The 20,873-nt window shown below is 55.6% G+C and overlaps 1 protein-coding gene across 4 annotated transcripts; it reads right to left on the bottom strand.

Moving 5' to 3' along the window:
- Nucleotides 1-15,309, bottom strand: EPN1 (epsin 1). 4 transcript variants are annotated; one of them, XM_019488033.2, is made up of 13 exons: nt 14,965-15,309; nt 11,704-12,130; nt 10,689-10,938; nt 8,057-8,178; nt 6,743-6,814; nt 4,513-4,593; nt 4,334-4,423; nt 3,398-3,683; nt 2,938-3,009; nt 2,570-2,743; nt 2,170-2,271; nt 1,657-1,896; nt 1-1,370 (listed from the first exon to the last, which is right to left on the bottom strand). In XM_019488033.2, the coding sequence occupies exons 2-13, from the start codon at nt 11,929-11,931 to the stop codon at nt 1,015-1,017; spliced, it is 2,073 nt and encodes a 690-aa protein (XP_019343578.1). In that variant the 5' UTR covers nt 11,932-12,130; nt 14,965-15,309; the 3' UTR covers nt 1-1,014. The 4 variants fall into 4 exon arrangements, with proteins under 4 accessions (XP_019343578.1, XP_014459608.1, XP_019343579.1 ...); XM_014604122.3 differs by lacking the exon at nt 2,938-3,009 and having other exon boundaries at nt 14,965-15,308; XM_019488034.2 differs by lacking the exon at nt 4,513-4,593 and having other exon boundaries at nt 14,965-15,308.
- Nucleotides 15,310-20,873: the final 5,564 nt, after the last annotated feature.

The raw sequence follows: 20,873 nt of genomic DNA, 5'->3' as shown, positions 1-20,873 counted from the left end.
CTCCGTTTATTATTTATTATGAATCACTTGAGCATGTTCCGCGTACACGGGGCTGCGAGCGGTCTGTGGCCGGCTGCTGCGCCCCCCACGGGGCTGCCGGGCGGGGGGGGGGGGGGGCCCGGGTCCAAGCGTCACAGCAACACACACACGAGCCACTTCCACCTCGGGGCCGGGGCGAGGACAGCATGCAGGGGAAGCCGGCCCGGCAGGGCTGCCTTTGGTCCAGGAGAAGGAGATCAAGATCCGCCCCCGGGGCGCAGACACGAGCAGCCGCAGCCCAGCCCAGCCCCACAGCTGCCGGGCCTGGGGGGGGCGGGGGTAGCTCACCCGACTTCGTTCCTTCTTCTCCAGCCAGCCCCACAGGCTGGAGTTGGCCCTAGGTCTCCAAGCAGGTCCCAGTGCTGCCCGTGAGAAAGGGGGATCCTGCCCCTGGGCAGTCCTGCAGCCCCCTGGGCGGCAGCACAGTGTCCTCCCCTTCCAGGCATCAAGACTTCCAGGGGCAGGGAGGAGGCAGGGGCCGCCTAGTGTGTGCACTGGGGCCGCAGCTGCCCCCTGAAGGGCCCAAGCTGCAGGGGCATTAGTGTGATTTGAGTCTCAGAGCTAAGGAGCAATGATAATTTAAAGGGGCAGCACCCAAAATTCATGAAGGTAGAGGGTACAGCGGGCAGGTTAAAGGCAGAAATTTAAGGTGGAGGCAGGGTTGAAGACCCACAGGCCAGAGAGCTCCCACCCCCTCCCCCAGAGCAGCCACACAGGACCAAGCTCAAGCCCTGCCCCAATCCAGGGCTGAAAATAGAAAGGCAGGGCTTAACATTCCCACCTCATGAACGGAGCAGTTAAGCAGAGCCCTGGGGTAGGGGTAATTCACTCCCACAGACCCTCCTGTTAATACCCCAGGGCTAGGGGGAGGAGACAGAGGCCCTGGGAGGCTGAAACAATGGGAGGGAGATGGGGGGGCTATAATACCCTGCCCAGGGTCAGCCCTGTCTGGGGAGGGGTCAGCAGCCTATCCCCTTATAGCAGAAAGGGGTTAGTGTTGGCCAGGCTCTGGGCTGAGGTGGTGCCAGATCCCACAGGTGGTGGGGCCATCATGGGAGGCAGCCCCATAGGTGTGGGCACAGGTGCCAAGGGCTGCATTCCCACCATAGGGGAGACAGAGGTGAGGGGCACACCAGGAGCCATAGGGGAGACAGAGACCATGGGAGCAGCAAAGGGGGCAGCAGTTGGCCCAGGCTGCCCCAGTGCCATTACAGGGCTGACGCGCAGCTGGCTGAGAGTGAGGGAAGCCGCCTGAGGCTGCTGGAATGGGTTGGTGGTTGAGGCGCCTGCCACAGGTCCTGCTGCTGTTGCTGACGCCACTGGAGCTGCCCCTGAGGAAAGGGGAAAGGGTGAGAGATGGCCCCACCCCTGTCCAGTGCCAGACAGATCTTTTCCATAGGCATCCCCAGAGCTGGCAAAACAACAGGGAACCAGGCAACAACTAGTAGCAAACCAGGACTCCTGACCTCCAACCCCTACCTGCTCTAACGTACCAGACCCCATTAACCTCCCAGAGCTGGGAGAAAGCCCCAAGTGCTGTGGCTCAACTCCCTCCCTGGCTCTGACCCACCAGAGGACACTCCTCTCCACCCAGGCATCCTGGTTGTCCATGCTCACCGGTGGGCAAGAAGGGGTTGGAGGTCTTGGCGGTCGAGGCAGCAGGGGGCTTGGCAGAGACAAGTGAGTCCAGGTCGACAAGGGCAGCATTGGGTCCCAGGAAGGACTCGGGGGTCTTGCGTGTGGATTTGGAGACCTCAGCCAGTGACCCCCCGACAGCCGCCATGTCGAAGGTGCTGGGGCTCTTGGTGCCAGCTACACGTGACACTGGCACCTCCCCTGCCAACAGGTCCAGTTCTCCTGGGAGACGCATAGGGTCAGACAGAGAAAGGGGTGTAGAGGATACCCCCAAACTGCCCCCCTGCCAGATCCCAGCACCTGGACAGCAAAAAGTTAAGCCAAGGGATGACAGCCACAGGGGGGCACTGGCCTTGATCCTGGAGATAACCTGGGGCCAGTGGCATACGTGGGGCAGTTAGCAAGGATCCCCAGTGCCCCCATACCCAGCTGGGTGCTTATGGGTGCAGGAAGGCAGGGGTAACTCACACCCAAGGAGAGGTTTGCCTTGCCTACCTGTGCTGCTCCCAGATTTGGGTAGCGTTGTACGTAGACTGTCGAAGTCAGAGAACTCATCAGTCTCACCAGGGCTGCCGAACTGCTCAAAGCCTCCACCAGCTGCAAGGGAGGCACCACGTTAGCAGGGAGTGGAAGGGAGGAAGGCACGTGTCCCTATCCCAGCTTGACCCACTGCTTTCCCCGAATTAGGACAGAACCCAGGTGTCCTTGATCCCAGCCCCCCATCCTGCTCTAAGCAGACTCCATTGGCCTTCCTCGCTACTGTCCAGTAAGGAAAGTACCCAGGCATCCTGGCTGCCTGTACCACCCCCTTACTATAACCCACCATCCCCACTCCTTTCCCCAAGTTGCGAAAGAACCCAGATGTCCTACCCCCTTGCTACCCCTGCCCACATACCTGCAGTGCCATTGGTGCTGGGCTTTGATGGAGAGCCTCCCCAAGGGTCAGAGAAGGTCTGTGCTGGGGCCCAAGGGTCCTGTGGGGGCTTCACCTGGGCAGTGGGGGTGGGAGCTGGGACTGATGCCCATGGGTCATTGGTGGGAGCTGCTCCGCTCCCAGCAGCACCCCCTCCTGGAGAGGGAAGCAACACAGTGAGGGGCACCACTGCACACAAGAAACAGGCAAGGTGCATGAGAGTGCATGCACGCAGAGACAGTAACAACTGATCACTCCTGTTTGGGGCTGGAGCCCAGGTTCAGACAGGGCCACCCAGGGATTCCTCCCACACCAGGACCCATCAGTGACCCCCAACTCCCTCCTGATACCTGTTCCTAGCCGAGAGGTGCCACTAGGGCAGGGCACTCTTGCAAAGGGGGCTGCCACATCCACGGCTTGAGCTGAAGATGGGAATGCAGATGCCAGTTCCCATGGGTCTGTGGGGAACTTGCTGGGGGTTCAGCAGCACCAAGTGGGCAAAGTACCAGATGGGGGATGCAGGACTCCTGGGTTCACTTGGTAGCTCAGCCCTGTTCTCACTCTATGCCTGAGTTTCCATCCCATCTGGGAACAGGGTGATGGCACTGTGACCAACCCATAACATGCCACAGGCCTTCAGAGCCACCTCCCATGAAGCAGGACAGTGGCTGGCTGTCAGTGGGATGTGGTCTAACCACAGGCTGGGGTAGAGCATGCTGGAAGGTGGGCATGGCTCAATGGTCCTACACCAGACGGCAGAAGCCCAGAGACCATGGGGACAGGCACCCCCAGTGCAGGGAAGATACACACCTTCAGAATTCCAGGGATCCGAGTTAGTGGTGGTTTGGTCACCTCCCCAGGGATCTGCAGAGCCCACAGCAGGGATGGGGGCAGCTGCCCCCCATGGGTCGCTGCTGGGAGGTGGGCCACTAGGGGTCCCACCCCATGGGTCAGAGGCTGGGGGCCCAGCTGGGGGCCCAGCTGGGGCAGGCCCAGAAGTGCCCCAAGGGTCAGCAGGGGCTGTGGTGTTCCAGGGGTCCCCTATGGCTGGGGGGGCTGGAGCTGTGAAGACGTCAGCCAGGTCCATCAGTGATGACTGCAAGGAGAGAGACAGCGCATGGTGAGAGGAGGAATCCTCAGGCACCAATACCAACCATTAACCCCCTCCTCCAAGGCCTACCCGAAGCCTGGCACTGGAAACTGGCTGCACTGCTGTGACCCCTACTCCTTCCCGTGGCACCCCCACTACATTGATGATAGCTGTGTAAGGGGAGCCTTTGAGTGAGACTCCAATCCCCAAGTGCAACCCTCCCAAGCGCTTATGCCCAAGCTATGGCAGTCCTGCCTGTGGGCAACTGGTGCCTCCCAAGTCACAGACAGTCAGTGGCTGAGGAGGGTGCCCCCTGCGGCCAATCCCACCAACCCGCAACTGACAGTGGTGTGTCACTGACACTTGCAGGTCAGCATGATCGCCCGTGGGGGGACTGCTTCTCCTGGTGCACTCTCTGGCTGGCACTCTCAGGTGCCCTCCTCGCTGGGTGGGCACCAATGCTCTCGCCTGCCCCCAATGCTAGGGAACGCTAGAGTCAGGGGGTGGACGTGCACCCCCTACTCATCACCAGTGGTCCTGTCCCAGCCCCAATGTGGGCCCAAGCAGCAGAATAGCCCTTCTCCCACAATGAACCAGGTGATTTCATGCCACCTGCACCCCTCCCCTTCCCTGGCAGGGTGCTAACACAGGGATACCTCCTCACTCCGGGCCGGCACAGTCTCCTTCTTGCTCTCCTCAATGGCCATCTGGAGGCGCAGGTCATCTCCTCGCCGGATGCGCTCCTCCTGATGGATGGGGAAGAAAAGATGGCATCAGCATAGGTGCCCATGGGGCAAGGCGGGCCCAGTGCACTGGGGACTCACCTCCTGCTGACCTGTATGCAGGCACCTGGACACGCTGAGAAGAGCGGGGCCCTCAAGAGACCCCCAGAACACGGAGGTGATGCTGCCCCTGACTGGCAAACACAGGGTTAATAGCCCAGCTCTGGAAACAACTTGCGAATAGAACCCAGATGTCCTGACTCCCTGCACCCCTCTGCTCTAACCCACCAGATCTCAACACTCTCCCACAGAACAGGGATAGAACCCAGGAGTCCTGGTTCCCACCAGCTCTTTTGGCCTTGCACAGCACAGAAGTGGGGTGGTGTACACTACATGCTGGCTGCACCTCACACATGGCCCCTATAATCTGACCTGGTGGTGGGCTGGTTACCCTCACCCTTCAAGACCCTAATTTCCCATGAAGCTCCATTCCAGGCTGGGCCACAGAGAGGTGGCCCCTGGGGCCCTAATACATGGCTAGCTCAGGGTGGAGGGCCCTGGAACCCTCTGCACAGAGCCACACAGCCCATACTTAAATGATACTCCCCCAGGCAGAGCCAGGTGTGGAGGCATTGGGAAAGGGATCAGCCTCTCCCCAGGCCACCTCAATCCAACTAGAAGACAAGGTCCCGTATGGCTGGACAGACCCCTCCCCCGTGCATGGCCCCCTCCACACTGGCCCATGGCACTTGGGTAATGCCTGGATATGGTGAGAGTCACCCCAACTGACCAACCTGGCCCACTCCAGAGCAAATAAGCCATCCCTGCTCCCCAAATCCAGCCTCCCAACCAGGTTGCCCCCCACAACATCATTCCCTGTGCGAGGCAGCCACAAGGTGGCAATCATCCATGCCAAAGCAGAGGAGGAGACACAAGAGAATCCAGGCAGACAGACAGAGATTAGCCAGGGGTTAACAATGATTAACAGGAGGTAGATTAGGATGCAGCCACCACCAAAGATCCAAACGACCCAGCGTGTAGCAAACCGGACAGAACCTTCCATTGCTCCTCAAGGCTGAGGCTAGGCATCACCCGCCCCACCACTGGAAGCTGATGCAGTAGGCCAGGGGGGCAGGAGCAGAAGGGCACCACATGGAAGGAACTCAAGAGCCAGTGCCTATCAGCCTAGCTGGGTAGGAAAGCGGGGAGGGACTGGACCCAGTGGGTTGCACTGTCCAGAAATGGAAGAAGGCTGAACAGCCTAAGCCTGCAGGTCTGGGCTGGAGGAAGTAGGATGGGAGGGCTTAGGGGGTCAAGGGGACCGAGCCCCAGGAGAGTAAGGGACATCTGGATTCAGGCCCCATTTCCCATACAAGCCCTGGGCTACGTGCTACCTACTGCTGACTTCTCAGATCACACTCCCCATCCTGAGCTAAGAACACAGATATCCCAACTCCTCCCTACCCTCCACTTCCCCCCAGTAGGGCTGGAATTCCTCCAGAATCCAGCAAGAGGTGTGATGGTGGTGGGCTGACAGCCCTGCATCACTTGGGACAGGAAGCATCAGAAAATCCATTAGAGCCAGTGAGACTCTACTGTGTGAAAGCACCAGGGTTATCTTATATCCTGAATATTCCTGGCTAGAGGGTCTGGCCCCTCTGCTCAGGGTCAGACAAATCACCATATTTAGGGTCAGGAAGGAATTTTACTCCATGGTCAGATTGGTACAGACTGTGGGGGTTTTTTGCCTTCCTCTGTAGTGAGGTGCATGGCTCCCTTCCTGGGGTCTCTGGACAGTACTTTAACAATCTTTGTGGCAGCATGACATTGGTCAACATGGTCCCTCTGCTTTACCTGTAGCAGATTATGGTATTATGTCTTGTGCTTGTATCAGGGTTGACTGTGTAGTTTTGCTAAGAGGTTAGACAATGGATGTGTACAGGATGGTTTGGACAGGGATGATCCTACTTCTGGCAAGGGGCTTGGCTAGATGATCTCCAGAGGTCACTCTCTTCCAGTCCTACTTCTCTATGCTTCTACATTCTATAAGGTCAGACCAGGAACTGCAGGATGCCACCACCAACTCAAATGGGGGACAAGGAGACCCAGAGACAGGGTTGCCCCCACTGTCAGTGACGAGGCCACCCCAGGCAGGAAACTGACTCTGGTGTAGAGGAGGGTGAAACTGCCTAGCCCCAACCAGCCCCAGCAGGGAATTTCCAGAGGAAAGGAAGGTGCCTCCTGGTGGGCTCAAGATCAGGTTAGCTCTGCTCTAGCAGACGGAGGGTTAGCACAGTGTGAAGTGAGGGGGTCGGGGTCTGTTAGATGGTGGGGGGCTCTAACCTTGTCGTGCTCCTCCTTGCTCAAGCTAAGGGCAAGCTGGAGCTGCAGGTCCTCTTCAGCTGCGGCAGGGGGCTGGGTGCAGAGAGAGCAGATGGTGAAGGTGCAGCAGGGGACACGCCTGGAGGGGTGTCCACAGGAGTGCAGCACACAGAAGGCAGACCAGGGAGGCCCAAGGGACACAACTTACCCACCCCTTAAACTCAGAAGACGAGGTGCACACATGGGGACACAGGGAAGACATCAAACAGGTGTGGGGCAGCTGGTGCTGGGAGATAGAGGGCAGGGACAGGAGGGCTGCGTGCATCAGGGAGGGGCACTGGCCAGTGGAAGCACACAGTGGGGGTGGGGAAGAGCAGGACAGGGGATCAAGGGGCAGAGCCATGGCTGTTCTTCCTGGAGTCTTCAATGGCAGGTGGTCGCTGCAGGAGATGGGGGCATCAGCCTTGCCCCTTCAAGTACCGACATCCCTAAGCCAGGAGCCTGCCAGCCAGTAGGCCCCATTTCTGTGCCGGAGGGGGTGGGGGGTGGCCCTGCTCCCCTACTCTGAGCATGGGACAAGATGACAATGCCAGCCCTATCCCCACTCCAGGCCAATGTGCTCCCAACCATCCCAATCCTCATTCTCTGCCCCAAAAGCCTTTGAGACCTGTCACCCAGAATTGGTAAGACACCACCAACCAGGGACATGCAGCACTCCACAGGGCCTTTTCTCATGGGAACTGTTTCCACCCCCACGCCACCTCAAACATGGCTTGTGCTTCTGAAGGAAATTGGTCATCTCAGAGTGGGGATGGGACAGGGTCTTCCTCCTCCAGACAGCACTGGTGCTATCCAGCCCCAGAGGAGGTGTGGCAGAGGCACTTTGCTTCTGGGGCTGTTACCACCTAAGACAGGGACTCTAGCTGGCTCACAGGGTGGGAGGAGTGGGGCCTTCCCACTCCAGAAAGCATCAGTCTTGACATGGCACTACTGAGCCCATTCTGTCAGCTGTCTGCTCCCCACTCTATAAGCCAAACTGACATCACTAGAAGCATGAGGACAGCAGTGTTTGGTTGGCAGTGGGGGCAAAGAGCTGAGCAGGTGGGTGACACAAAAGTTATCTTAAAGGTGGGAATTTTGCAGGCTGGAGTGGGCAGAAGAATCAAATCTTAATCAGCCCCACCCTGAGCAACTCCCTTGGGGCCTGGACTGGGTCAGCAAAGGGCAGCCAGCTCCATGTAATAGGGACCCACTGCCTAGGCCACAGAAATTCAACCTTCCCAATACCCCACCAGGGCCCTCTTCCACAGCCCCATGTGGGCGGCTCCGCCTTACCTGCTCAGCCTCCTCCTTGCTCATGGCCAATGCCAGCTGTAACTGCAGCTCCTCCTCCCCGCTGCTCTGCGGCCAGGCCTGCTCTGCATCTGTGGGGGCACTGGCACTTGAGGCTGAGGAGGCTGCAGAGCAGAAAGGGTTAAACCATTAGACAGAACACCTCTCACAGATGGAACTGTGCATTTGGCCACTGCTAGGTAGGGCCGGGACAGGGGCTGGTTACACAGGGACCCCTTACTCGGCACAGAGATGCAGCGGCCACCTGGGGGAATTTCTTATGAAAGGCCCCCTCACCATATGAGCAACCAGATTATTTTACAGAATCAAGAGTGAGCAGCTCCATTTTCTCACCCAAATGATAAAACCCCAGGGGACTCCACAGGCTGGGATGAGAGGTGAGAAGTAGCACTTACAAAAGTAGGACCCTCCCCACTGTACAGCACCCTGAGCCCCATTCCCTGCTCCCCAGTGGTTCCCAAATATAACAACTCATCCTCTGAGAGTGATTCTTAGTGCATGCAAGGCCATGCTAATATGTGCTGGGCAGTGCCCTCTGCTGGCCACATGCTTTAAGGCCCCTCACACAGATGTAGCTGGTCCCATGATGCCCTCTTCCCTTTGCCCTGATGCATATGGGGGCTGGCAGGGACCACTTACCAGACACCCTGGCACCAGCTGTCAGACTTCCTTAGCACAGCCCATGACAACGAGGATGTTCCTAATCTTGCTGAGTCTCTCAGCAAGGGTCAGAGCACTGCAGTAGGGCCTGCTTTAAGGCAAGGAGGCTCTGCGTGCCCAAATGGGGCACCTAGAGGAGAGATCTTCTACTTGGCTCCCTGCTACTCTGGGGGAAGGGTAGGGAGCTGGATCCTGCTGGGAGCAAGGGGTTGTGGGGAACTGCCCCCATGATGATTCAGGACTCCCGCTGCACCCAGAAGCAAGATCTAGTCAAGCTGGGAGACCTTTCCCAGAAGGAAGGCTGAGAACTCCAGGCTGAGAACCCCCACTGAGCCTGAGCTACAAGAGTAGGGGGACACTGCATTCCCTGTCTCTAAGGGCCTGGCCCAGTTCCTACCTCCACCCTTCCAACAGGGCCCTACCCCCTTGGCACCCATGCCCTGCCAGACAGGTCAAAGGTTGCTGGCAACACAGCTGGGGTAGGGAGAAGGCAAGACACCCACACTGACAGGAGGGGGAGAAAGCCATGCATTAACTCCTTCAGTGCTACTGATTAGAGCTAACAAAGCAGACCCCAGGGCTGAGGGGGCAGAGAGATACAGGGCAGAAGTGAGAAGCATTGGCAGGGTGGGAGCACATGGGAGTCATGTGGAGGGGCAGGGATAGGGACACTGGTTAGGAATGAGGCATGGCATAAGGCAAAGTCTGTCTCTGGGCCTGCACTTTGCATTGGCAGCACTTCCTGGTTCTGGCAGGAAATGGGGAGGAGCAGGGAAGATTTTTGGATTGACTTCCTTCAGGGCAGGGGTTCCTGTGTGGGGAGGGCAGGGAACCCTAGACCAACTGGGGAGGCAAAGTACAAAGCAGCTGTGCAAGGTGGGCAGGAAGTGCTGGTGCTGCAGAAGGCAACCGGTGGCTGACACGGCCCCACCAAGCTTCCAACCCACCTGCCCAGGAAAGGCCTCCTGCTCTGAGGTGAGGCAGGATCAGTCCAGCACCCTGCAGCTGCCCCATCCCAAGGAACATGTCTCCTTGCTCCCCAGGGTGGGACAGGGCACAGCCAGTGAGCTCAGATCCACAAGATACATGAGTGAAGGCTCAGGGTGTCCTGGCACCTGGGAGACCCTCCAAATGCCCTAGGCAGCAGCAAGAGGAGGATTAAACACACTGCCTACTGATGCCGCTCACTCCCAACCCGCCACCCAAGCAATCTTCATTCACACAACACAAAGCTTGACCCCACCAGTCACATCAGACATAAGGCAACTTAGTCACACCCAGCAGCAGCAGGCAGGCTAAGATGCAGCTGTTTCTGCAGTAGGGAAAGGAGACTTTTCCCAGGAAAAATGCTTGCCCAGTGGCAAGACGCAGCCACTTCTGGGATGGGATATGTCAGGGCCTGGTTTAAAACAGATCCCTCACCTAGCACTAAGATGCAGTGATTGCTGGGGTGCAACAGGTTGGGAGCTGTTTATACAGGGTCTCATCTCCCAGCACTGAGATGTAGCTGATTTTAAAGTGGGGTACACTGGGGTCTTGGTATACAGGGATCCCTCCCTGGAAACAGATGCAGCTGCCTCTGGTGACTGTTGTGTCAAATACCCCAGGTCCAGTTGTGGGGGGCAGAATACGGAGCAGAAGTGTAGGGTGCACAGGCAGTACCAGTACTGTGTGGGACACTGGGGGCTGGTGTAACACTGCACTCAGAAGTGACAACATACGGACAATGCCAGGTGAGATCCCAGGACCAGAGGCACCACGGCCACTAGAGCAGCTCTTCCCACAAGGCACTGGGGATGCTGCTGCCCCAGCCCCTCCTTCAGGGTACCAGCATGCCCTCCCCAAGGTACCTCTTACACTGCAGGACACCACCCCCCACAGATGTGGCCAAGCAGGACAGATGGCTGCTTGTGACGTTAGGTGGGAACAGTCAGCCCCAACCCTCCCCTCTCACCTGTGGACGTCTGGGCCAGCTTCTCCTTAGTCTTGAGGGCATGGGCACGCTCCTCCTTGAGACGCTCATCGTCCTTGAGCAGAGCCACCAGCTGCTTGGCTTTCTCACGCACGTTGACCCCCTGGTCCTTGCCATCACGGTCAACGTACTGGAAGTCCTTCAGGGTCTGGATAGCGTAGATGTTCTCCTTGCACTGCTGTGCCACACGCTCTGAGCCTGTCTTGATCAGGTACTCCATTAGCGTCATGGCCTGGGTAGAGGAGGAGGGGAGTAACTCAGGGGGGTGGGGACAGGGGAAGTGCACCTGTCATGGCCTGCTTCACTTTGTCCACCATGGCCTATCCCATGCTACTACTGCCAACCCCAGCCTGCCACACACCACTACGTGCCTGCTGCAGCCCACCCCACCCCAACAGCCCACCCCAATATGCAGCTTTCATTCACCCCACTACCACCATAGCCTAGGTACCCTGTGACTCTCCCAGGTCCCCATAACAGCAATCAGAGTCCCTGCCCCACACAGGCAACCCTGGACCAGGCCACAGGGAGGCTGTAGCCATGTGGCCCAAAACCAGGCTGGGCTATGTGGCCCAAAACCATCACCCAGCCATGACACTCAGCTGGCCCCAGCACCACCTGTGCTCAGGTACAGGGTCCCACTGCCAGGGCACTCAACCTCGTAAGATGTATCTAATGATTCTGTGATCACATAACTGTAAAAGCCACATTGAAGGCAGCAAGTAGCAAGGCAGGTAGTGCCCAAAGGGCTAGAGTAGAGGGACCTAGGAGCTTTTCTTCACCTCAGGGAAGGAGATCTGGTGGGTTACAGCAACAGTGGGTTCTGGGAGCCAGGACACTTGGGATATGCACAGCTTGGGGAGGCCTGCTGGCTTAAAGCAAGCAGTTTGGGAGCCAGGACACCCAGGTTCTCTTCCAGTCTGAGAGGGGAGATGTGGGGATGGCAGGGATCCCAGATGCCCAGATTCCAGTGGCTGAAGCTGCAGCAGGGCATTACCTTGTAGACGTGGCGCCAGTTCTTGCCATGGTCATTGAGGCGTTTCCAGATCATGCTCATGATCTCAGAGAATGCAACCACGTTGTAGGTGAGGTCAGCTATCTCGGACATGAGCGAGCTAGACGGGCCCCATGGGTCATTGGATGTAGCCTCCCGCACCTTGATCTCTGCCTCTGAGTAGTTGTGCACAATATTCTTCATCTGGCGCCGAAGTGACGAAGTCGACATGGTGACAGCAGGGTGGGTCTGGCACTGGGAGACAGGCAAGTGGGGGCAGGGCCCCTCAGTCCAGCAGGGGCTTCAGAGAAGGCCTTTGTGTCTGTAGAGCTGGGGGTGAGGGCTGGGGTGGCAATGAAACTGCCGGTGTTAAAGGGGAGCTCACAGCTCCATGTCAACAGGCTGGCATGGCTACCAGTCAGGGCCACATCTGCAACAGAGAGATTGGGGGGCATCATGGACAGTGCCCACACCTGCACACCAACAGCACAGCATCCTGGGAAGCAGCAAGGAGCCAGAATGCCTAGGTTCCCACACCTCATCCAAGGCTAGTTCCCTGGTCCCAGGCCAAGCTGAGCCCTGGATCAGCAAAGGACAGTCCCACCTCTGGGACTTCTAAGTGGAATGCAGTTGCCCTTCAGGCAGCATGGGACATGGACCCAGTAGAGAACCAAGCCCCACTATGCCACAAACAGCCAGGTGCTGCCCTGGGGAGGGCAGCCAAGGGCTCCAGGATGGCTACACGTGCCCATGTCCCACCCGTCCCCAGCACGTGCAGACCCCTGAGAGATGAGTAGGGGCCACCTTCTGGGGGTAAGGGAAAGTTGCTGCAACTAGGATGCCAGGTAGGACCCACAGGACCACCCTCTGAGGAGTGAAAAGTCGAGTTTAGACCCTCACCCTTGGGAAATGGGAACAGTGACCCCCAAGTCAGCGAGTCCCAAAGAGTGTACTGTAAAAGTGGTAGAAGTGTGCCACAGGAAACAAACAGGATGAGGCCCCAGCCATGTAGGCCCTGCACAGCAGGACCAGGCCCACAGACTGGCAAGTGAACGGTGCTGCCAGTTTTAAATGCAGAAAATGAAAGTTCCCCAGGTACCAAAACTCTGAGAAACAGTGCCTCAAATGCTCCATGTGGGCACTCCAACCACAAGAGTACCCCCTTTTACATGGACACCCCTACCTCAAAGGCAGATGCATCTCAGCACTAGGCAAGGGGATCCTCCACAGGGATCCTCCAGGCAAAGGAGCCCGTGCTGAGCCAAGTCCAGCACAGTGCTGCTGCAGGAAGGAAGGAAGCCTCACAGCTCCTTGTCCCATGACTCACACCTCAGAAATGCAGAAGGCCCCCACTTCCTTCCCCTTGGGCTAGTCCTGCACCAGGAGCTTGAGACGTGAGGCATGAGAGGCTTGGACTCCATGGAAGACACTTGAATGTGCCCTCTACCAGAGCTGGGCAAAGTGCTATAAGGAAAATAGCAAGACCCCCCCCAGTGACCCCAGTAGCATCCTCTAGTGTCCATCATGGCCCTAAGCTAAAAGAGACAACCCAAAGTCCCTGAGGGGCAGCCAGCCCCCACTCACAGCCCCAGCTCAGGATGTTCCTAGTGCTGGGAAGCCCAGGTTGAAAGCAGTTAGGGCGAGGGGCTGGGAGCCACCTGGGAGAGCCCCCAACCCCACTGGATCATCTGGGCAAGTACACCCCAAGACATCAGGAGCCTAGAGAATGCAACACTCACCAGCCCCCCAGCCCCCAGGATTAATGTCATCAGCCCTGTTCTACAGAGCAGCAAACCAAAGCCCAGGAAAGCAGAAAGGATTTGTGAACAGATCTGGAAAAAGACCCCAAGCATCCTGGCTCCCAACCTCCCACCCCCTTGGGCAGATAATGGAGAAGGTAAAGGCAAGGAAAGCCCAGATTGCCAGAAGCTGAGCTGAGGAAGCGTCTGCCAGAGTTAAAGAGGAGACAAACTTAAAGCCAGGATTTCCTCACAGGCCTCAGCATCCAGATACATTCATCCCCAACTCTTACCACACAGACCCGTGCAGGAACCCATGCACCCAGAGTCCCAGCTCACATTCTCCTGGGCCAGCCATACCCAAAGGGCCAGCTACCCAAGAATTAGTAGGGCCCTATCCCAGCTGGTACTACCCAGGTCCTGAGAAAGGCAGGTATCTAAGCAGACCAGACAGGCAGCAGGTGAGGCAGGGAAACAGGGGTCTCACTGAAGAAGGGTCTTGCCTACAGCAGGTTGGCAGTGAAGGGGGAAATGGAACCCAGGCACCTTGCCCCAAGGCCATGTCTCCAGCACCTGTAACAAGCACAGGAGCTCTGCTCAGGGACACCTGCACACTCAGAGGAACCAGGACAGGAAAGGGAGACAGCCTCAAGTGTCTCCCCACTGCTGCAGGCACAGGGACCCACAGCAGTGTCTCTAAGGTGAGCCTCAGTGCCCCCCTCCTCCCCCTGCCCCCACTCTGAGGAGCAGAATCTGGCCCCTGTCCTGCCCAACTTAGTTCTGCTGGGGCAGAAACAGACAAAGCTCTGGTCAGTGGTCCTGGGAGGAGTAGAACCATGAAACTGACTCCAGTAGGAATATGGGAAGGCTCACAGATAAACTGGAGGAAAGACAGACCCTCCCAGGGGCTGAGGCACGGGCTACCTCTGGCTTGCAGATAGCATCAGGGCTACAATCTCCTCCCGAGCACCACCTGCCAGAGTCCCCCTCCCCATCACATACACACAGCTGATGCAGCTCTGGGCCAGCAAGGTCCTGCTAGGAAGCACAGACCAGTCCCTCCTGCTCACCAAGGGAGAAGGGATAACAGGCTAGACCCAAGGCAGTAGGTCCCCTCCCTCCCCCACCAGTCCCCAGCATGAGTGGGGCCACCCCAGCTGGGCCTGGCCCTGGGCAGCAGAAGCAGGTACTTGACAGCTTTTGGGAGCCTGGGAGAGGGAAGAGCTGAGGCAGGGGTCACCCTGGCTGCTGCTGCTGCCCAGCCAGTTAGTGCCACCGGGGTGGGTCACAACACCTCCCTTTCCCCTGCCGGCCCGGTGCTCCCTGGCACCCAGTAGGGTCCCGCAACCGCCCAGCCCGGGCTCCCCACGCAGGGCAGGGAAGGGCCTGATGGGTCGGAGCAGCAGCCACGGCCCCACCCGCGGACTCTGTCCCTCCGCGCAGGGCCTGGCCTCGCTCCCGGGAGGACTTTGGACTCCGGCGCAGGCTGCGCCCTGCCAGGCCCTCGCCCCGCGGCCGCACTCACCTCCCCGCCGCGGTCTGCCGGGCCAGGCCGAGCCCAGTCACCCGGACTCCTGGGTGCTGCCGCTGCCGCTGCCGCAGGCGGGGCGGGGCGGGGCCGGGGGTCTCGAGCGTCTCCCCCGCCCGCCCCGGCCCGCTCCAGCCTCAGAGCCAGCGGCGGCGGCCCCGCGCGGACATGCCCGAGACGGCGGCGGCGTTCCGCGGGCGGGCGGGTGGGTCGCGGTCGGGCCCCTCTCGCTGGGGGCCACTCTAGCCCCCCTCTATGGCCCCGGAAGCCCCGGGGCCCCTCGGCGCCACGGAAGGAGGGAAGGGGAGGGGGAAGCAACCACAGGAGGACTCCGCACCGGAAGCGGAAGGTGCCTGCCCGGCCCACTTCCGCCCTCGCTCCCTGCCCTGTCAAGCTCCCACCCCGCGCCGCGTCGTGTCAGCCTGCGCGCGCCGTTCCTTCCGGCCGCTGCCATGGAGACGGGGCGGGGCAGCAGAGCTCCACCCCCGAGCTGAGACGCCAGGCGCGAGTGCATCCGCCGAGCCTTAAGGACGCGGGAGTCTCGGTTCTCCCCGTTGGCAATCGAGGCGGAATAGGCTGCTTGGCCCGTTGACCCTGCGAACATGGCAACCTAAAAATGCGGGGGGGTAGTAGGTTTAGGTTTCAGGTGGAGGGTTGCTGCTGCCGGGTGCTGCAGGGAACGTCGGAGGCAGGGTCGTTCGGGAGAAGTGTTCATGGGCCCAGCTGCATGGGTGGGCCCTGAGCAGCGCCTGGTCCAACGGCTCTCCCCGCACTGCCCAAACCACGGGTCCAGTGAAAGGTACCCCAAGACATCCTTGGCCCTCCTCAATTGATTTCAAGCTTGGAAACAATCCATTGTCATTTGGCCCGCGCCCACCGAAGAGGCAAGGGAAAGTAGAGGAGTTCTACCTGAATCTTCAGTCCACAGTGAATGAAATACAAGACATCTGGACGTATCTGTCATCACCCATGGCAGCATTAGATCTAAATATGATCATGCTGACTACAGAAAGATGTGTAGACATGGAGTTAGCACAAGAAACAGGAACAGAAAGCATATATGAACCTTGCTGCAGGTGACTTAAGTCATGGGGTTACTGGTTTTTAGTGCAAAAGCATGCACCAAATGGCATGGATTCCACCAGAGTTGTACACAGAGTCCAACCATGATTAACCATGAGTGAAAAAAATCTTCCCTCAATGCAAGTGAAGCAACATGCAAATGACCTTCACAGAAAGCAAGTTAAAGTTGCAGAAAAACCAAAGGAGTTGAAAGAGGAAAAATCAAACTGTCAAGCAGGGGTTCTATGCAGATATCAGGAGCAGACTGAATGAAGAAGATCTGGATATCTCTTGGTTTAATACAATAATGAAAGTAAAGGTAAATGTGCAAGGACACAAGAGGAAACCCAGGAAAAAACACAATGGATATTGAAGATTACTTGGAAAATGATGGAAGGAAGGAAAAAAAGAAATCAAGAGGGAGTCATTATAGGAGTCCGCCAATGCCAGACCGCAGCCAGCAAGGCCAGCCATACCTTGTCATGTGTCCAAAGATGCATCTCAAGCCGGTCCAGAGAGGTGATACTCCCCCTCTATGCGACTTTGGTCAGGCCACAGTTGGAGTACTGTGTCCAGTACTGGGCGCCACACTTCAAAAGGGATGTGGCCAGCCTGAAGAGGGTTCAGAGGAGTGCCACCCACTTGGTGAGAGGGCAGCAGGACAGGCCGAGGAGAGACTGAAGGACCTGAACCTGTTGCAAGAGGAGGCTGAGGGGGGACCTGGTGGCTGCCTACAAGCTCATCAAGGGAGAGCAACAGCAAATAGGTAAAGCCCTTTCCTCCCCAGCACCACCTGGGGTGACGAGGAACAATGGTAATTAGCTGATGGAGAATAGGTTTAGGTTAGAGATCAGAAGGCAATATTTTACAGTTAGGGTGGCCAAAATCTGGAACCAACTTCCCAGGGAAGCGGTCCTCGCCCCTACCCTGGACAAATTCAAGAGGAGGTTGGACGATCACCTGTCTGGGGTCTTGTGAACCCAGCATTCATTCCTGCCTGTGGCAGGGGGTCAGGCTAGATGATCTGTTGAGGTCCCTCCTGACCCTAGCTACTATGAAACTATGAGACCAACAGAAAAGAATGTTGGCAGAAGCTTGCCCAAGAAAGAACAAAAGGTAAAGAATTATACCAGTGTAGCAGAAAGCCCCCTTTTCCTCTTGCCTGCGTTTGCTCTCCCCTCTTTGGATGTTTCTCTTCTACCTTTTCTTCCTTCCTCTTTCTTTCAGTATAAGATAAGGAATTGTATTTTAAAGTTTGTACGTGTGTATTTCGTATCTCCCCTTGTATTTTGGTATTTTTATCTATTTGTGTGCCATGGCATTACTCTTGTAGCTTATATTTTATACTCCTCACCTTTTAACTAAATGTGTTTAGTTTCAGAAGTAAGTTATACACTGTAACAATGTTAACAAGGGCAGGAATTAAACTGCAGCTTTCCTGTATCAGGCTGGCCCCTGAAAGACCTAGTGAATCAGTGACTGAATGCGTGTAACACAGTAGCAAGTATCAATTAACACCTAGGGAAACTGCAGATCAACCAACAGAAGAAATCAATAGGAGACAATGTAGCAACCGGGAATTCTCTATACTTCACTGTTCAAGGGCTAGAAGCCCTGGTCTGAATTAATTAACACCGGGGACCAACTTTTGGGCTGAATATCTCCAGATCGACCGCTCCCAGAGCCCTATTCAAAATTCATCAATGGACTCCCAAACCTGCACGTACTTGCGGATGACCCCAGGGGCTGACAGATGCCATCCAGTAGCCACCGAGGGGGAAGTCCCACAAGGGTCAACGACCCCTGGATTGGACAAACCTGAAAGCTGGGGAGTCACCAAAGTCTGCCAAGGACAGATAAAAAGCAGTGAAAAGTGACCCTCAGCGGCACCCTCTTGATCTCCAACTTGACCAGCACCCGACCTGTCCAGCCAGAAGGACCAGCGTGGTGATAACACCACGCTGGAAGAAGCCTTGACTGGCCATCGACGGCAGACTCCAGAGCCTGTGGGATAGGTATACCCGACTCTTGTAGCTCGCTACTGTGTGTGTGCGCACGTGTGTGGGGACCAGCCCCCAGGTTTATGATTTGACTTCATTACAGTGTTTCAATCTGCCTAATAAACCAGAATTTTAAGGATCCCGAGTTGGACATTTGTAGCCAACACCAGAAGCAATGAAAGACAATATTTTGGAAAGCTTGTGACTGCAGCTGCCAAACTCACAGGTTAAGTCACTGGAAGACTTAGGGGGGATTGAGCATCTGTAAACAGTGATACTTCCCATTGAAAGTTGAGGCAGGTAATCAATTACAAAAAGGAAGCATAAGACAGAAGTGTCACTTCAAAATCATTTTCAATAGATGAGATTTGTTAAATATCCAAGAAAGTTATCAAAATCTGCATGGCTCACCAGCTGAAATTATAAAAGAGGTACTATGGAAAAGCTGAATTTCTGAAAAATGGGAAACCACCTGAGGAGGATGGGTTCTGCCCAGAAATGTCCAGTAGAAGGCTCGTGAAATGGAAACTTCTCAACTTCCTAAAATAAGCCAGTAATCTGGAGGCGCAGCATCACCATTAGGAAGGGAAGTCAGGTACTTGCAAGACTGGAGAGAAGTAACCCTTTTGCCAATTTGCAGGCAAAGCTCTTAGCAGCAGCATCTCAAATGAAGTCCAAGTCCATTGTGACAAGAGGGGGCAGGATTTAGCAAGAGAATATTGTGGACTGATCAGGTCTTTTTCTTTAGACCTTAGAATGAAGTGCTGAAGGTAGCAGGTCAGTCTTTACTCTGTGGATTTGAGGAAGGTGTGTGATAAAACTTCACCAAGTCACTATGGAACATCTCACAGCATTATGGAATTCCACAAAAATGGTGGCTGTTGCTGAAACTCTGCATGACAATTCTGAATACAAAGAAATCAAGAGAGAGCAAATTCAATGTTAGTTTTAGAAATACAGATAAAATTAGAACAGATAAAACTAAGAATGGAGTGAGCAGGGCAGCAGCATGTAGCCTTCTGTCTCCATCCCCACTCCACCCCCCACTTGCCCACCAATCTCCCTTCAGGTGATTTTGTGCAGTGTGCTCCTGTAAATCTTGAGTATAATTTAAACTATTAACCACTATTCTGGAATAAGAGCTGTGTAAACGAACAGAACAAAATATAGTTCATTGTATTTTATCTTAATTTCTATCTCAAAGATAAGATTTTGAAGAGTATATTTTGGTTATCATATAAGCCTGAAGATCAACTGACATACAAGTACCAAATATGGGAATTTCAGTCAGTTCTGTATTAGAAAAGTAGGAGTAAATATTTAGAAATACAGATAAAATGTATCCTCTTACCCCTCTGGTTCATTCTGGCTGGTGAAAGAAGTTACAAAGCAAGAAACAAGAGGCATTTCACTGATTTAGATGGTGCCAATATCTTCCTGCAGCCTAGCAGCAAGGGAGGTATGCAAAAAACCACCATTGGTGTTCACAGAAGCTTCCAGAAAGATTGGACTCAGAATCAACATAAAGAAGACCAAGTCAATGTGTTTAAATACTGAGAACAAAGATTGTTTCACTGTTATCAACAGTGAAAAAGAGATCATGAATGTCAAAGAACGTACATATCCAGGCAGTACAATAACAGCAAGCGGAGACAATGAGAGAGATAAAGATGTCAGTCAATCAAATGTATTAAAGCCTTTCCATCACTTGGAAACATTTGGAGGACAAATCTGACAAACCTAAAAAACAAAGTGCAAGAACATTGCAGCAGTAGGAAAAGCATGTTCCTCTCCAAGCCCAAGTACCCAAAGACAGTGCCAAAGATTTGTGTAGTTATCAGAAATATTTCGTAAGGACTGCCCAAGAAGAAAATTCAGAGCATTTTGACCTGAAAGAATAACAAATGAAGAGCTACAGAAGAAATCTGGGGTACAACCTACAGCCACAGGAGTAAAAGAGCAAAGCTGGAGACCCCCAGGCCATATATGTAGCATGAAGAATTAAACCTTCCCCCACATAGTCTGGAGGTGGAAACCAGCAGGGAGAAGAAACAGATGGAAACTACAGAAATGAGGACAAGAGCAACAGGAAGGGACATGCAAGAGCATAGTTCCACCTTGAATTCTATCCTGCCATGGGACTGTACACTGGATTGTTGCTGGAAGGGAGGAGGGCGTGCGTATTACATGGTTAAGTTCAGTGGGGGTGGAGTGGAGATAGGACCGTGTAATGTTTGGGTTGTGTTCAGCATCAGACACCTGAGAGACATTTCTGCCATTGGCACCGTCTCCCACTCTGCTCATGCTGTAGGTAGTGGAGTGAGGAGTGCTCTGGGGCTCTGGATCCTTTACCTGGGGTCTGGAAAGTGCTGTGGGCATGCTGCAGCACACAATTTTGGGGACCAGCCAGGTGCCTCTCTGTGCAGTGGGATAGGTTCTGGGCCAGTCAGCTGTGCTGGAGAATCCCACTGTGGCTAAGTCCCTGTGCCCTAGGACTGGTGCCTGGCACCTAGGCCAGGCCTTACTTGCAAGAGTATCCAGCACTGGTCCTGGACAAGGCCTGGGCAGCCCATGAGTAGAGGGGGAAAGCCAAGCTTCCCTACACAGCTCCCCACCTTGGGACCCCCGCTTGCCCACCAATCTCTCTCCAGGTGATTTTGTGCAATGTGCTCCTGTCCCAGGAGGTGAATCAGTCTGAAATGCAGCACATTGTGGCCCCTGCATGAGAACCAATCACACCCAACAGAGATATGCCATTGCCACACGCTGAGCCAGTCTGTGCCCATGCATGTGCCTAGATCAGGGCCAGCACCCTTAGAGACCCATAATAGGATCTTTTGTGCA

The sequence above is a fragment of the Alligator mississippiensis genome, chromosome 5 (genome assembly GCF_030867095.1).
Source record: "Alligator mississippiensis isolate rAllMis1 chromosome 5, rAllMis1, whole genome shotgun sequence".
NCBI lineage: Eukaryota > Metazoa > Chordata > Crocodylia > Alligatoridae > Alligator > Alligator mississippiensis.
The sequence above is the reverse complement of the archived record's forward strand: the minus strand, read 5'-3'. Positions and strand labels throughout refer to the sequence as shown.